Consider the following 17,046-nt stretch of genomic DNA (forward strand, 5'->3'; position numbering starts at 1 on the left):
TCCACAGTCTGGAAACAAATGACACAGCAACTCCAGGGAAGAGAAGGATTTCACTGATACAACAACTCTACATAAAGCTTTCTTTGGCATCTCTGAAGCCTATACTTCTTTGTAAGGATGGGATGCCTCTTTCATGATGGGTATTGATGACTTCCCTCCACCCTCACCCTACCTTTACCACTAACAGTTGTCAACAGTCCTGGAGGGTCAGAGGAGCACACCCAAAGGACTAAATCTTTTGATCTCTGTTGGATACAACAGGGCATTTTTAGCTGGTTTCCTAAGCCAGCATCACTAGTGTCAGCCCACACACACTAATGAGGAGCAGCAGTGCACACTGCCCACTGTGATGTTCCAGCACAAGGCAGGGTCTGTCCTCGGCCTGTCTTGGACCTGGAATCCCCCTTCTGTATCACATACCACACTGGAGTATACACTCCAGCAGGTGAATCTGCTTCCTCCAAGGAGAGTTTGTTCAAAGTAAGAGCTGAGAATCAACAAATGTTTCTATACATCATGTCCATTTCCTTCCAACCACACCCTAAGTGAAAAACCAAAAGCTACAAACAGTTGGTGAGCAAATCCAAGAGAACTTGTCTGAACATGAAACAGCAGTATCTATATTATAAGCGTGGCCAAATTATTTTTTTAATGTTTTGTATTCTAATAATGCCATAGCTTTAGGATGAATGCATTTTTAGTAACAAGCCGTTTTATCTGCATGAACATAGAGGCTATGATCATTTTTTATTTTTAATTTTTATCAGCCACGCCACATGGCTTACAGGATCTTAGTTCCCCAACCAGGGATGGAACCTGGGACCCCTGCAGTGGAAGCTCTGAGTCCTAACCACTGGATCGCCAGGGAATTCCCCTATAATCACTTTCTTTTCAAGAAAGAGGGAATTTAGAACTCCTCTGGTGGTCCAGTGGTTAAGACTCCAAGAAAGAAGGAATTTTTTTTTCCTTTTATCAAGAAAGTAATTTTAAATTATATAAAATTTTAATGTTTATTTATCATTAAAACTTTATTAAAATTTAAGTATTATTTTTTTCATTACAAGAATGTCATAAAATTCTTTCCTTTTCAAAATTCACACCCAGCAATTATTTTAAGATGAATTTTAGCCTCATAACTTAGATATAAAATTCTTCTGATGCCTAACCAATGGCAAAATAAAGGTTCGAGAAGTTGCCACTGTTTTTCTCCTCAAAAAGGTACATAAAGCAAGTATTTTTGGAATTAACATAAACACAGCACGAATCAAAAGGAATATGGAACACGTTTGGAGGAAGCAAGTTCTCAGTAGACTGAACATGTAGAGAGAAGAGAACTCTTTGTCAGGAAGACAACTGTTTTTAAAATGTGGACACAGCCAATTTCTATCACGTTCTACTGAAATATTTTTAGTTTCCAAAACCATGATTAAACATCAAAAAAGATCAAAACCAGCTCAAAGTGAGATAAGATATCTGGATAACAGAACATGAAGCCATCTCTGCCACATGAGCTATCCATTTTATTTGGGATTCACAAGGATTCCCAGAGATACAGCTATCAGAAAATAATATGTTCTTCTGCAACCTGTACATATAAAACCCTTTACATCAGGAAGCTCCCTTTAAAACAAAAACAGATCACAAGCCAGGTCAGGAACAGGTGTTTATGCACCTAAACCCTTACCTCTGATCTTAACAGCTCCACAGTCACCATTTAAGGATAAAGAGGAAACAGGGGTGCTCCTAGGAGTTCTCGTGAACAGGAGGTTAGTTAACAATTTAGGAGGGGCCTCCCTAGTGGCTCAGACGGTAAAGAATCTGCCTGCAACACAGGAGACCTGGGTTCGATCCCTGGGTTGGGAAGATACCCTGGAGAAGCAAATGGCAACCCACTCCAGTATTCTTGCCTGAAGAATTCCACGGACAGAGGAACCTGGCAGGTTACAGTCCATGGGGTCACAAAGAGTCAGACACCACTGAGGCTAACAGGTTGACTAACGATTTACATGATACCATTAATGAGGTAGGTCAAGAAATAGTCAAATATTAATTTAAATTTAATATGTAACATAGATACACAAAACTTTTTTGTTTGTTTATTTGATTGACTAAATACAATCTAAGACCCAACGTGCTGTATTCATATCTTTGTTCAGAGACAATTGCTCGTTTTTTTCCTGGAAACTGGCCAGTAGAACATTCACTACCTGAAAATAGTAGTCCTTCCCTTCTCTTTTTAATCTTCCTAACTGTGAACAAGTTAATAAACAGAGTGACTTCACATTTTTAATTTTTCCTTTAAGTATATTCTGAACTTTTTCTTAAGTAAAATCTGTTCAACAGATTTGAATACTGGAGCTCAATCATTTTTTAATGTAACTATTAAATTTCTATTATCTAAACTACATGCATCCTAAGCATGAACACCAAATGACATTCTGGCATCACTTGAAAACGGAGCTACAAAGTCTGGTTTTATGTACAGTATAAAATCCATTTAGAGCACTAAACCACCATTTCATAAAAAGACAAACCTTTAAATAATTTATAGCACTACTAAATCTAAAGTTCCTAGTAGATTTAAAAACAGTATTTAAAATATCACATTAGATTAAAACCATCAGCAAGAAGCCTACTTCCTTATGTCATAACCCGCCAAGTGAAAATGCAATACCAGCAGGCCATCTAGTGACCATTCAAGGGTTAGGAAAAAATTTCAATGAATTTAAAAACCTTCAATATTTTCCAGTGTCTTCTATCTTCTTAAATAAAAATGTGTGAACCGAAGCACATTAGAAAATAAAGATGCTCTGACAAAATACTGAGAAATTAAACATATAAATGACTACAATGTCTATTTCCATTTTACTACATAAGCCAGATCAAAAGAGAAATAAGACAATCCAGAGATGCAAGAACCAAAATACTCTTCATCCTAAAATACCCATTGTAGAGCACCCTAGAAATATTTTTTCTCAGGCAATGAAAATAAATTCCATATATTAGCAATGATAAAATAAAAATTTGTATTATAAAGCATCCACCTGCAACACAGGAGACCTGGGTTTGACCCTTGGGTTGGGAAGATCCTCTGGAGAAGGGCATGGCAATTCACTCCAGTATTCCTGCCTGGAAAATCCCACGGACAGAAAAGCCTGGGAGGCTATGGTCCATGAGGTCACAAAGAGTCAACACAACTGAAGTGACTTCGCACATTTGACTCCAATAAAAATTTTCCATTCTTTCTTAGATGGATTCATTAATTTTTTGTTGGTAGTAGAGAATGCTAAAGAAACAATACCTGGTAGAATTCATTTCGTTAAGTCTCTCCAATACCAAGCAGCACATAGAAAAAAATTCCACCCATCACCAGGAGAGGCAGCACTTCTCAAACTTGGGACAAATAACTTCACCTTCCTGAATTTGTTTTCTCATCAGTAAAATGAGGGAAACTACAACTACTGCTCAGAGTCTTACAAATTCAATGCAATAATGCTACTGAAGCGACTACCAAAGATTTTTGCACATGGTACGAGTCCAGCTCACAGGAGTTCTTGTTGCGAGTTTCCACCCTTGTCCATGCCATCCCCTTCCACTCACAGTTACATTCTTACACGGAATGCTGGTCAACACAGACCCACCAATAAATCTTCACATCCCCACTCACACACACTATAAACCTATGGGGATTTGGTTACTATTCTCTGCTTTAAAATACCACTGTATTCAACATATTCATTCTTTTCACTCCCAATCTATATTTGTGACATTTGGCCACCTGATGCAAAGAGTCAACTCATTGGAAAAGGCCCTGATGCTGAGAAAGATTGAGGGCAGGAGGAGAAGGGGATGACAGAGGATGAGATGGTTGGATGGCATCACAGACTCAATAGACATGGGTTTGAGCAAACTCCAGGAGATAGTGAAGGGACAGGGAAGCCTGGAATACTACAGTCCATGGAGTCACAAAGAGTCAAACACAACTGAGCAACTGAACAACAACCCACCTTTGGAAACCCTAACAAATGTCTTTGTGATGACAATGAAGTTCAACTGCACTGGCTACTCCTGGATCACCATGTAGAAAGTTTGTTAGAAAAAGTGTACATTATAGTAAGTCACCTTGTGATCAGGGTGCTGCAGGCAAGCAAACTCCTTGTATCACCATAAACTTTGAGCTGAATGTCAGGTATTCACTGGTTTTCCCATGTGCCCTAATGCTCATCTGAGATTCAACTTTGTGAGCAAGTCAATCAAAAGAGAAGAAACATCAGAATAGAAGTAGTTATGTATGTGTGTGAATTTCTTTCTTGAATTTTTTTTAAAAATTCTATCTCATGTTATAAAAGAAAAGAATTTATACAGTCATTCTAGCTTATAATTATAAATAACGGTTATAAGAACCAAATATCCAAAAATAAAAGCTGTAAGGAACAAAGCTAGTGGAGGTGATGGAATTCTAGGTGAGCTATTTCAAATCCTAAAAGATGATGCTGTTAAAGTGCTATATTCTATACGCCGGCAAATATGGAAAACTCAGCAATGGCCACAAGACTGGAAAAGGTCGGTTTTCATTCCAATCCCAAAGAAGGGCAATGCCAAAGAATGTTCAAACTACCACACATTTCACATACTAGCAAGGTAATGCTCAAAATTCTCCAAGTTAGGCTTCAACAGTACTTAAGCCAGAACTTCTAGATGTTCAAGCTGGATTTAGAAAAGACCGAGGAACCAGAGATCAAATCACCAACATCCCTTGGATCATAGAAAAAGCTAGAGAATTCCAGAAAAACATCTACTTCTGCTTCACTGACTATGCTAAAGCCTTTGACTGCGTGGTGGTGGTTCAGAAGCTAAGTTGTGTGCAACTCTTGCAACCCCATAGACTGTAGCCTGCCAGATGCCTCAGTCCATGGGATTATCCAGGCAAGAATACTGGAGTGGGTTGCCATTTCCTTGGACTGTGTGGATCACAACAAACTGTGGAAAATTCTTCAAGAGGTGGGAATACCAGACCACCTTACCTGCCTCCTGAGAAACCTGTACGCAGTTCAAGAAGCAACAGGTAGAACTGGACATGAAACAATGGACTGGTTCCAAATTGGGAAAGGAGTACATCAAGGCTTTATATTGTCACCCTGCTTATTTAACTTATACTCAGAATACATCACGTGAAATGCCAGACTGGATGAAGCACAAGCTGGAATCAAGATTGCAGGGAGAAATATCAATAACCTCAGATATGCAGATGACACCACACTTATGGCAGAAAGCGAAGAGGAATTAAAGAGCCTGTAATGAAGGTGAAAGAGGAGAGTGAAAAAGCTGGCTTAAAACTCAACATTCAAAAAATGAAGATCATGGCATCCTGTCCCATCACTTCATAGCAAATAGATGGGGAAAAGATGGAAACAGTGACAGATTTTATTTTCTTGGGCTCTAAAATCACTGTGGACAGTGATTGCAACCATGAAATTAAAACACACTTGCTCCCTGGAAGAAGGACAAACCTAGAAAGTGTATTAAAAACCAGAGACATTACTTTGCCTACAACAGTCAAAGCTATGGTTTTTCCAGTAGCTGGATGTGAGAGTTGGACCATAAAAAAGGCTGAACATCAAAGAACTGATGCTTTTGAACTGTGGTGTTGGAGAATACTCTTGAGAGTCCCTTGGGCTGCAAGGAGATCAAACCAGTCAATCCTAAAGGAAATCAATCCTGAATATTCACTGGAAGGACTGATGCTGAAGCTGAAGCTCCAATACTTTGGCCACCTGATGTGAAGAACCAACTAACTAGAAACGACCCTGATGATGGGAAAGATTGAAGGCAGGAGGAGAAGGGGACAACAAAGAATGAGATCATTAGATGGCATCACCAACTCAATGGACATGAGTTTGAGCAAGCTCCGGGAGATGGTGAAGGACAGGGGAGCCTGGCATGCTGCAGTCCATGGGGGTCTCAAAAAGTAGGACACAACTGAGCAACTGAACAGCAAAGGACCCAAAATTAAGGTTCATGAGGCAGGACTGAGCATGTTTAATTCACTGTTTAATTCACTGCCACATCTACAGTGGTTTGCAGCAGTGCTTAGTATGTACAGCACCAAGTATTTGCTAAATTAATTTACAGGCTCAATCAGTACAAGCAGAAATACATACTTTCAATGTGAAGTGAAATAATTTCCTTAGGAAAGCACATAATTGAAATCTTTTCCCAAAAGAGGGTGGTACCTGAAAAAGCAACTACATTAGGAAGCGTTTACATTTCTTTTGTCACCATCCAAATAAATAATTTTTCAAAAGAAAATTTCTGTCTTAAACTAGAATATTGCCAGAATATCCTTCTGCTGTAAAATTATTTATATTGTACTTGAGGTGTAATGAGGACACTTGAAAGTAAAAGCCAGAAGCACGTGAAAATGAGTTCTAGGAATTCATGTACCTGGAGTCCTAGATACAAAATCCAATATATTCATGAGCAAGTTAGCACAGATCTCTGAAATACTCATAGGTTAACTGTGTGAATACAATTAGACAACATATACACTCAGCGCAAGGACCAAGTGGGAAACCACCATAGTAATTCAAGGGAGAACTGGTTAGAAGCTGAAGTAGAAGAAAGACCACTTTCCCCTAGTTCTAACCATCAAAGCAAGTATTTTAAAAAACAAAGCCCCACATATATGTTCCTTACAACAAGCATTTATTAGACATTAGTTCCTTATCTATTCCTTTTTTCAAAACCTTGAAACTGTCCAATTATGAGACTGTCTAGCAAGCATAATATAGACTAATAAAAGGAAGAATAGACCATAACATAGACCATATAAAAGGAAGAATAATAGGTACAATCATTAATTAGGAACAAACAAATTAGGAGCAAGGCAATAATTATGGCCACAGAGACTAAGGCAAGTAACAGCCTTACTTGCCTTAAAAAAAGGAAAAAAAAAAACAGGTAAACACTGTAGTGAAAGACATAAGAAAAAATGCAGCTTCAAACCAAGCTATGGAGAACCCTGAATACAAATCACCTTAATCCTATAAACACTGGGAAAAATCAATACATATTTTAGAGTAAATGACAGAAAGGATTAGACTACATTTTAGAAAGATGATTCTGCCAATAACATAAAATGGAATAAAAGGCATATAGAACTGGAGGTGGGGTGACCACTTGAGGGAATATCAAGTAGCATGAGCCTAAAATTACAGTGACAGTCAATCCTGCGTTTTTTACCACTGGGTTGGGGGGGAAGCAAAATCCTGTGCATAACAGACATGTGAGCCTGTAGTTTCACTTTACAGAATCATGGTTAAAAATAAGTCAATACAGTGAAGAATCTTGAACTGAATCAGAGAACAGGAAAGGACATTAGTGGGAAAACTGGTAAAATCCAAATAAGCTTGTGCTTTAGTACCAAGCACAATTAAAGCACTTGTGCTTTAATTTCTCAGTTCTGAGAAACGACCTATGATTATACAAGTTATTAACCTAAGAGGAAGCTAATGAAGGATATATGAGGACTCTGTCCTACTTTTAGACTCACAGAAGAGTCACAAAATTTTATCAAGATAAATTAAAAAAAAAAAATCATCTGATCACTACTACCAAAAAAATAGCCTCTATGTACTAAAGGGTCAAATTCAAATGATGCTATTCTGAGTAGGGCCCCAAAGAAGTGTTTAGGAATTAAAGGAAAGAAAGAAAGGAAGGAGGAGAGCCATCACATATTAAGTAACTAATCCTTTTTAAGTGTCTGAACTATCTGTAATTATCTAAAGCCCATAAAATGGATTCAGAGATTCATGAACCAAAATTTTATGACAATATCTATGTGCATTTTTCTGAAGTTTCATAAAACACATAAGAATCACTAATTAGATGTAAAAAATAGATAATTCAAACTAACAGAAAATAGAACTATGTATAACTTTCTAACATTGATATGACAAGTCTTAAGTTAAAAAAGGAAATACAGGTTCAATACACAAAACATACAAACAAAATTATATCAAAATAAAGGAAAGAACTTCCCTGATGGTCCAGTGGTCAAGAGTCCACCTGTCAATGCAGGAGACATGGGTTTGATCCCTGGTTCAGGAAGATCCCACATGCCACAGAGCAACTAAGGCCCTGTGCCACAACTACTCTCAGCCCACGCACCCTGCCTACTGAGCTCATGACCCAAACTACTGAAGCCTGCACACCACCCCAAGAGAAGTCAAGGCAATGAGAAGACCGTGCACTGCAATGAAGACTAGCCCCAGCTTGCTGCAACTAGAGAGAGCCTGCATGTAGCAATAAAGACACAGCACAGCCAAGAATAAATTTAAAAATAAAGAAAAAATATTGAAAACACAGCTCAATGAAAATGGCATAGAATACTTACTTGTGCGTGCGTGCTAAGTTGCTTCAGTCACGTCCAACTCTTTGCAACCCCACGGTCTGTAGCCCTCTAGGTTCCTCTGTCCGTGGGATTCTCCAGACAAGGATATTGGAGTGGGTTGCCATTTCCATCTCCAGGGGATCTTCCCCAACCCAGGGACTGAACCTGCATCTCTTACATCTCCTGCATTGGCAGGCAAGTTTTTTTTACCATTAGTTTCACCTTACTAATTTCATACAAATTTATAAGAAAACTATAAACAACCCCACAAAGTAGAGTAAGGATAGACAGTACACTGAAAATGAAACAGATTTCACATCTGACCACCACCTAACATGGAGAAAGACCAGCTAATCTATAAAATCAAACTTTCCTGAGCCCATCAGAGCTGAGGTCCTAATGCAGTAACATGAACTGCTTCCAAAGAGTGACAAGTCCCACCAAAAAAAGTCAAGACACACCTATAGTAGAGGCTGGGAAGAAGAGATGGCTGTAGTAAAGACAGAAAGAAGAAAACAGCTTTAAAGATTTAAATACTCTAATGGCTGAGTGTGGACTTGTGTGGCAGGTTGTTATCACTGGGAACCCACACACTAGGAGTTCTGCACTCACCCTAAGCGGGCCTACAACAGGTTTGCAGAAGGAAGATCAGCAGTAGGTCTGGAGACCAGAGAGTGAGCTCCCTCAGTGGTGTAGGCACAAGGGTCTGCCTAACCCCTGCAACACTGTCTCATCCAACACAAAAGCCTTAAGCTGATGAGGGACGGCAAGGACCCCTCACTCTGCCCAGGGTCCACTGTTTTGGGGGAGGTCTGTAGAAGCAAGTAGTCATGTACAGATGTGAGAGTTGGATCATAAAGAAAGCTGAGCACCAAAGAATTGATGCTTTTGAATTGTGATGCTAAAGAAGACTCTTGAGAGTCCCTTGGACTGCAAGGAGATCAAACCAGTCAATCCTAAAGGAAATCAACCCTGAATATTCACTGGAAGGACTAAAGCTGAATGAAGCTGAAGCTCCAATACTTTGGTCAGCTGATGCAAAGAGTCAACTCACTTGAAAAGACCCTTATGCTGGGAAACATTAAAGGCAAAAGGAGAAGGGGCCAGCAGAGGATGAGATGGTTAGATAGCATCACTGATTCAATGGACGTGAATTTGAGCAGACTTTGGGAGACAGAGGAGAACAGAGGAGCCTGGTATGCTATAGTCCATGGGGTCACAAAGATTTGAACACAACTCAGCGGCTGAACAACGACAACAACAGAACCAAGTATGGTCCACCGAAAGGAGGCAGAAGAAACTGTCTTGGCCCATGACCCTGAACCGATACAAACCAGGGATCTACACGTGAAGAGCACAAGACTCATCCTCCAAGACCTCCCGGGTTCAAACAGAGGCTAGCTACCATGCAGGGAGGGGAAGAGACATTGAGAAAGAACCCCCTCAAGCCCTAGGGACATAGGTCCTGCTTAAGACTGAAGCTGGGACTTCCCTGGTGGGACAGTGGATAAGAATCTGCCTGCCAAGGCAGCGGATATGTGTTTCATCCCTGCTCTAGGAAGATTCCACAGGCCACAGAGCAACTAAGCCTGTGCGCCACAACTACTGAGCCCACATGCCTAGAGCCTGTGCTCCGCAGCAAAAGAAGCAACCGCAGTGAGAAGGCCGTGCACCACAATGAAGAGTAGCCCCTGCTCGCCACAACTAGAGAAAGCCCGTGCAAAGCAATGAAGACCCAGTGCAGTCAAAAAAAAAAGAAAGAAGTTAATTAATTTAAAAAAATATTGCCCCTCCTTTATTCAAAAAGAAAAAAGACTGAAGCTGGAGCTTCGGTAGAACTGGAAACCACCACCACTTCCCCATCATGAGCCCAGCTGGCACTAGGTAATAAGTGATAATAAGTGTGGTAATAAGCCACAGTAGTTTACTGCTGAGAGAGGAGCAAGAACACTAGCACAGGTATCAAGTGAATGCTAAAAGCTGCAGGTAAAGTGGAAACACGGGAAAGCTCTCTGCAGGCCAGATCCCACACTAAGGATGAGGTGGAACAGCTCACCACCAGAGAAAGCTGGTAGTACATTAAGAGTAACCATAGAATAAGGAAACTCAATACAGAAAATCATAGAAAATCTGCAAGAGACTACCAAAAACTACTACTAGAGTTAATCAACAAATTTGGTAAAGTTGCAGGTTACAAAATTAACACACAGAAATCTGTTGCATTTCTATACACTAACAATGAGCTATCAGAAAGAAATCTTAAGAACACGATTCCATTTACAATCACATCAAAAAGAATAAAATAGGAATAAACCTAGCTAAGCAAGTAAAAGACTTGATATCAGAAAACTATGACACTAATGAAAGAAACTGAAGATGACAGATGGAAAGATATACCTTGGCCATGGATTGGAAGAATTAATATAGTTAAAATGAGCACGCTACTCAAGGCAATCTACAAAGTCAATACAATCCCTAACAAATTACTAATGGCATTTTTTACAGTAGTGGAACAAATAATCTTAAATTTTGTATGGAAACACAAAAGACTCCAAACAGCCAAAACAATCTTGAGAAAGAAGAGCAAAGCTGGAGGTATCAGGCTCCCTAAAAATTTCAAACTACACTATAAAGCTACAGTCATCAAAACACTACGGTACAAAAACAGACACATAGATCAAACAAACAGAATAGAGAGCCCAGAAATGAACCCACGCTTATATGGGCAATTAATCTACAACAAGGGGGTGAAGAATATACAACAGGAAAAGACAGCCTCTTCAATAAACAATTTTAGGAAAACTGGATGGCTACATGCAAAAGAATCAAACTGGCCAAGTTTCTCACACCATATAAAAAAATACACTCAAAATGGATTAAAGTCTTAAATGTAAGACCTAAAACCATAAAACTTCTACAAGAAAACACACACAGCATGCTCTCTGGCCTTAATAACATTTTTTTGGCTAAGTCTCCTCAGCAATGGAAACACCATCAAAAATAAACATATGGGACTACATCAAACTAAAAGCATTTGCACAGCAAAGGAAATTAACAACAAAACAAAAAGGTCACCTACTGAATGGGAGAAGATATTTTTCAAATAATACATCTGATAAGGCTAATATCCAAAATATACAAAGAACTCATACAACATTAAAAAAAAAAAGATTAAAAAATGGGCAGAGGCTCTGAGAATCTGAAGAGACATTTTCACAAAGAAGACATGCAACTGATAAACAGGTACATGAAAAAACGCTCAACATCACTGATCATCTGCTGCTGCTGCTGCTAAGTCACGTCAGTCGTGTCTGACTCTGTGCGACCCCATAGATGGCAGCCCACCAGGCTCCCCCATCCCTGGGATTCTCCAGGCAAGAGTACTGGAGTGGGTTGCCATTTCCTTCTCCAGGGCATGAAAGTGAAAAGTGAAAGTGGAGTCGCTCAGTTGTGTCCGACTCAGTGACCCCATGGACTGCAGCCCGCCAGGCTCCTCCGTTCATGGGATTTTCCAGGCAAGAGTACTGGAGTGGGGTGCCATTGCCTTCTCTGATCATCAGGGAAATACAAATCAAAACCAAAATGAGATATCACCTCACACCTGTCAGAATGGCTATTATCAAAAACACAAGTTATAACAAGTATTGTCAAGAATGTGCAGAAAAGGGAATCCCTCATACTCTATTGGTGGAATATGTATTAGTGTAGTCACTATGGAAAACAGTAAGGATAGTCCTCAAAAAATTAAAAATAGAACTATCATATGATCCAGCAATAACTCTCCTAGGTATTTGTCCAAAGAAAATAAAAACACTAATTAGAAAAAAAAAAAACACACCCCTCTGTAGCATTATCTACACATCCAAGATACGGATGCAACCCAAGTACCCATTAGTAGATGAATGGATAAAGTTGTGGTAGATGTATACAATGAAATATTAGCCATAAAAGAGAATGAAATCTTGCCACTTATGACAATATGGATGACCCAGAGGGTATGATTAAGTCAGACAGAGAAAAATAAACACTATGATTTCACTTATATGTGGAATCTAAAAAAACAAATGAACAAGCTTAACAAAACAGAAACACAGTCATTGACAAAGAGAACAAAAAGGTGTTTACCAGAAGAGAGGGGGCTGGAGAGATGGAAAGAAATAGGGGAGGTTGATTCAGAGGGACAAACTTACAGCTTCAAGAGAAATACACAGCGTGGGGAATATGGTTAATAACTAAGTAATATTTTTGTGGTGACATGTAATAACTAGACTTATTGGGGTGATCATTTTGAAATATATAAAAACACCTTTCTGTGGTGTGACAGAAACCAACCCAGTGTTCTAGGTCAATTATACTTTAAAAACAAACAAACAAACTCACAAAAAAAGAGATCAGATTTGTAGTTACCGGAGGAAGGGGTGGGGAGAAGAGGGAACTGGAGGAAAGTAGTCAAGAGGCACAATCTCCAGTGATGGGTAAGTACTGGGGGTATCATGTACAACATCACAAGTGCCATTAGTACTGCTGTCTGTTATATACTAAAGTTCCAAGAGAGCAAATCCTAAGTCATTAGCCCTGCTGTATGTTATATACTAAAGTTCCTAAGAGAGCGAATCCTAAGAGTTATCACACACACACACATACTCACACACACAAATATTTCTATTTCTTCAATTTTGCATCTATTTGAGATGAGAGATGTTCACTAAACTTACTGTGATAGTCACTTCATGATGTAAGTCAAATCATTATGCTGTACACTATAAACATACAATGCTGTATGTCATGTCTCAATAAAATTGGAAGAAAAAAAGAACTTAAAATATACATGTTACTCCATACTACTACCATCCTTTATTTGGAGAGGGAATGTTATAAAATGGACATAATCATTCTCTGGGAATTCGCTCTTTAACATTCTCTTACCCGGTCCTGTAGAAGCTCCACCACCTGCTGGACACAGTCATTTACATCACAGGAGTCTGTTTTCAGCACTAATTCAGGGGCCTCTGGTTTTTCATATTCAGAATCAATCCCAGTGAAACCTATAAAAGGTAACAGATGATAGAGAGGGTGGAAATTAAAATAGGTTTGTTTCTTCTGCGCAAGCCTCTGCTATGCTGAAGTTCATTTTTACACTCCCCCGTTTAGGTTACAGGGTTATATTATTGAAACTTCTTTCTGGGGAGAAGATTTCTAATTAAACTTTTGCTCCTTCTTTGAACATAAACAGTCGATCCTCCTTATTCGCAGCGATCATGTTCAATAAAGTTGCCACAAACACGGAAGTGGTGAATACTAAACCACAGTTCCAAGGAGAGACGTGGAGGTGGGCTCCTGTGAGCCTCCGTCACCAAATTTTTATCAACCGATTAATATATAACTTTTTATGAGTATCTCTTTATATATATAGAGTTGATTCATTAACACCAAAATAATGGCTAAGAGTACTGGAATTCACATCTGAACAAAGCTTATCTAACACGTGTATTTTCTCCACAAGGCAGGTCAGACTTCCTGCAGTTCAAACAACTAGACAACACTTCAGCACTATGCCAAGGTAGAGGAGTACATCTTAAAAAGCAAAATCACCAACAAAAAGCCAAAACATAAAAGACATGGCACTAAATAGGCCATGAAAAGGACACTCCTTTATAGCATGAGAGCTGAAACACAAAGACATTGTTCAAACTTGAGCTGGGAGTGTGTACTCTGCGTGACTGAAACGTTGCTGCTCTGTGCGTGTTTACAAGCCAAAGCACTGTGGGCACACTGATGTGGGGGTTACAAATAATGAGTGAGTAGGCACACGTGCTGATCTGGAATCTTCAAATAATGAGGACAGAAATACTTCTATCACCTTTCCTTTTCTCTGTTAAGTAAGTGGCTTGTATGAAGAAACAGGAATGAATACCAAGTGACCCATAGCATCCAATTTCTCCACAGGGACACAGGATATACTGCCTAAGCTCTGGGCATAAAACCAACCTCATCAGCGTTTTTTTCCCTTCTCAGTGGAAAAACTGATGCCAAGTCAATCTGTCCATTATATTTGCCAGGATTATCTGCAGCCAAATTAAAGCTCTGCAGGCTTCCTCTGCCATCACATTAAGTGTTCAAGATCACATTAAGTTAATCAACATCGATTAACTACTATTAGCTCAAGCAAAACGTAGGTGAGGAATCCTGCTATATCCTCAAATACGTTCCACAATCAAATGCAACCAATTTAGGTATTAACCACTATTTAGATTTTCCCTATCATATATGTGCTACTGTGTAACTGCTAGAAGAGAAAGAACACATGTTGCTACCACACAGAATGGGCTGGCTGAGCTAAAAGTATGCTATTTCTGTCTTTCACATTATTCCATACCTGAGTCATTCAGGGCCTGTTTGCCTTGGAACACCAATTCCTGGGTTAGAATGGTAAATATGAATTTAAAATCATTACTATTAAGAGGTATAGGTATCAAAAGAACCGACTTACAAAACAGAAAGAGACTCACAGACTTAGAGAACAAACTTAATGATTGCAGAAGGAGAAGGATAAGGGGAAGGGACATTAGGGAGTTTGGGATGGACATGTACACTCTGCTTAGAACTCTGCTTAAAGTTATGTGGCAGCCTCGATGGGAGGGGAGTTTGGGGAAGAATGGATACAGGTATTATGTATGGCTGAGTCTCTTTGCTATTCACCTGAAACTATCACAACATTGTTCACTAGCTATATTCCAATATAAAATTAAATTTTTTTTTTCTTAAAAAGAGGCATAGGTCTCAAAGAAGCTTTAAGATGAACACTACAAGTCTACAGCCCATCTATTTCATTCTTTTTCTATTTCATATTCCTAAGTATCACATGAAGTCCCAAACCCAAGAAGAAATTTTTACATTACTGATACTTCCAACAGTATTACTGGTGAGTCATAGTAAAAAAGGTAGGGAACAAACAAATCCGGTTATTTAAAACTCTAGTTCATAAGCTCTAATTCTCAAATGTAGCTACAACTTGGAATCACCAGGTCCTACCCTCAAGAGATTCTGATTTCATTGGTCTGGGGTTCAGCCTTGGCACTAGATTTTTTAAGTTCTCCCAGGTGATCCTTGTGTGCAGCAAAGCTTGAAGATCACTGTGTTAGGAGGCTTGGTTTAATATTTTAAAAGTCCAGAAAGTTTCTTCCTAATTAATTTATCCCATAAGTGATTATAATAAATGTACATTGTAAGGAAAACATTTATATAAGTAGATTATAACTACTTAAGCATTAATCATGAAAATAATCTAGGTATTAAAGTATCTGACATATGCATACACTTACAGTTTAGTAATGCCATATAAAAGCCTGAGGTCTGCTGAAAGGATGTTAATACCACCTGTCCTTGAATGTTTACTATTAAGGGTCATTGACAGGAAACCCTCTAAGCACCATTCTAACAATGAGTAAATGATTTCTAAAAACTACCCAGTCAGGAACTCGAGTATCATGGCTAACCTAAAATAAATAAATGTGGGTACACTTATGCACACAGGTATACATTAACCTAAGGAACGTTTTATCAATGCCTAATCAGAGGAATTAAATACTTGGCAAACAAACAACACGTAGAAAACTGAACTAATACAAGATACAGAATACAAATACAGATAAAGAATGCAAACTGCAAGTGACTTAAGGCATTTGGGCTTTGGTCTTATTATTCAACTTTACATCCCTAGCACCAAATACAAACTCTGCAAATAGACAGCAGAGATCAATGCGCTGAACACATGATTTCTACTCCACCTTCCATACCATCCAACAAGCATTTACTGTGTATGTACTAAGCATTATGCTTTGGGCCATTTGTTGTTCCGTCACTCAGTCGTGTCTGACTTTTTGCAACCCCATGGACTATAGCACACCAGGCTTCTCTGTCATTCACCATCTTCCAGTATTTGCTCAAACTCATGTCCCTTGAGTTGGTGATGCCATCCAACCATTTCATACTCTGTTGTCTCCTTCTCCTGCCTTCAATCTTTCCCAGCAGCAGGACCTTTTGTGATCAGTAGGCTTTTCACTTTAGGCAGCCAAACAATTGGAGCTTCAGCATCAGTCCTTCCAATGTATATGCAGGGTTGATTTCCTTTAGGATTGACTGGTTTGATCTCCTTGCTGTCCAAGAGACTCTCAAGAGTGTTCACCAGCCCCACAGTGCAAAGGAATCAATTCTTCAGCACTCAGCCTTTTTTACTGTCCAGCTCTCACACCCATACATGACTAGTAGAAAAACCATAGCTTTGACTACACAGACTTTTGATGGCAAAGTAACATCTCTGCTTTTTAATATGCTGTCTAGGTCTGTCACTCCTTTTCTTCCAAGGGGCAAGTGTCTTCTAATTTCATGGCTGCAGTCACTGTGTGCAGTGATTCTGGAGCCCAAGAAAATTAAGTCTGTCACTGTTTCCGTCGTTTCCCCATCTATTTGCCATGAGGTAATGGGACCGGACAGAGAAGGCAATGGCACCCCACTCCAGTACTCTTGCCTGGAAAATCCCATGGGTGGAGGAGCCTAGTAGGCTGCAGACCCATGGGGTCGCTAGGAGTCGGACATGACTGAGAGACTTCACTTTCACTTTTCCCTTTCATGCACTGGAGAAGGAAATGGCAACC

At 39.3% G+C, this 17,046-nt stretch overlaps 1 protein-coding gene across 6 annotated transcripts in view; it reads right to left on the reverse strand.

The window, feature by feature from the left end:
* The window catches only part of PAPSS1 (3'-phosphoadenosine 5'-phosphosulfate synthase 1), a 108,962-nt gene that overhangs the window by 61,427 nt on the left and 30,489 nt on the right, over positions 1–17,046 (reverse strand). For all 6 annotated transcript variants that reach the window (XM_081552040.1, XM_081552111.1, XM_081552237.1 and 3 more), the window contains one exon: positions 13,319–13,437. In XM_081552040.1, the coding sequence (XP_081408166.1) occupies positions 13,319–13,437 (119 nt within the window). The remainder of the gene's footprint in view (positions 1–13,318; positions 13,438–17,046) is intronic.

The sequence above is a fragment of the Giraffa tippelskirchi genome, chromosome 1 (genome assembly GCF_054371585.1).
Source record: "Giraffa tippelskirchi isolate mGirTip1 chromosome 1, T2T-mGirTip1v1.2.pri, whole genome shotgun sequence".
NCBI classification, from domain to species: domain Eukaryota; kingdom Metazoa; phylum Chordata; class Mammalia; order Artiodactyla; family Giraffidae; genus Giraffa; species Giraffa tippelskirchi.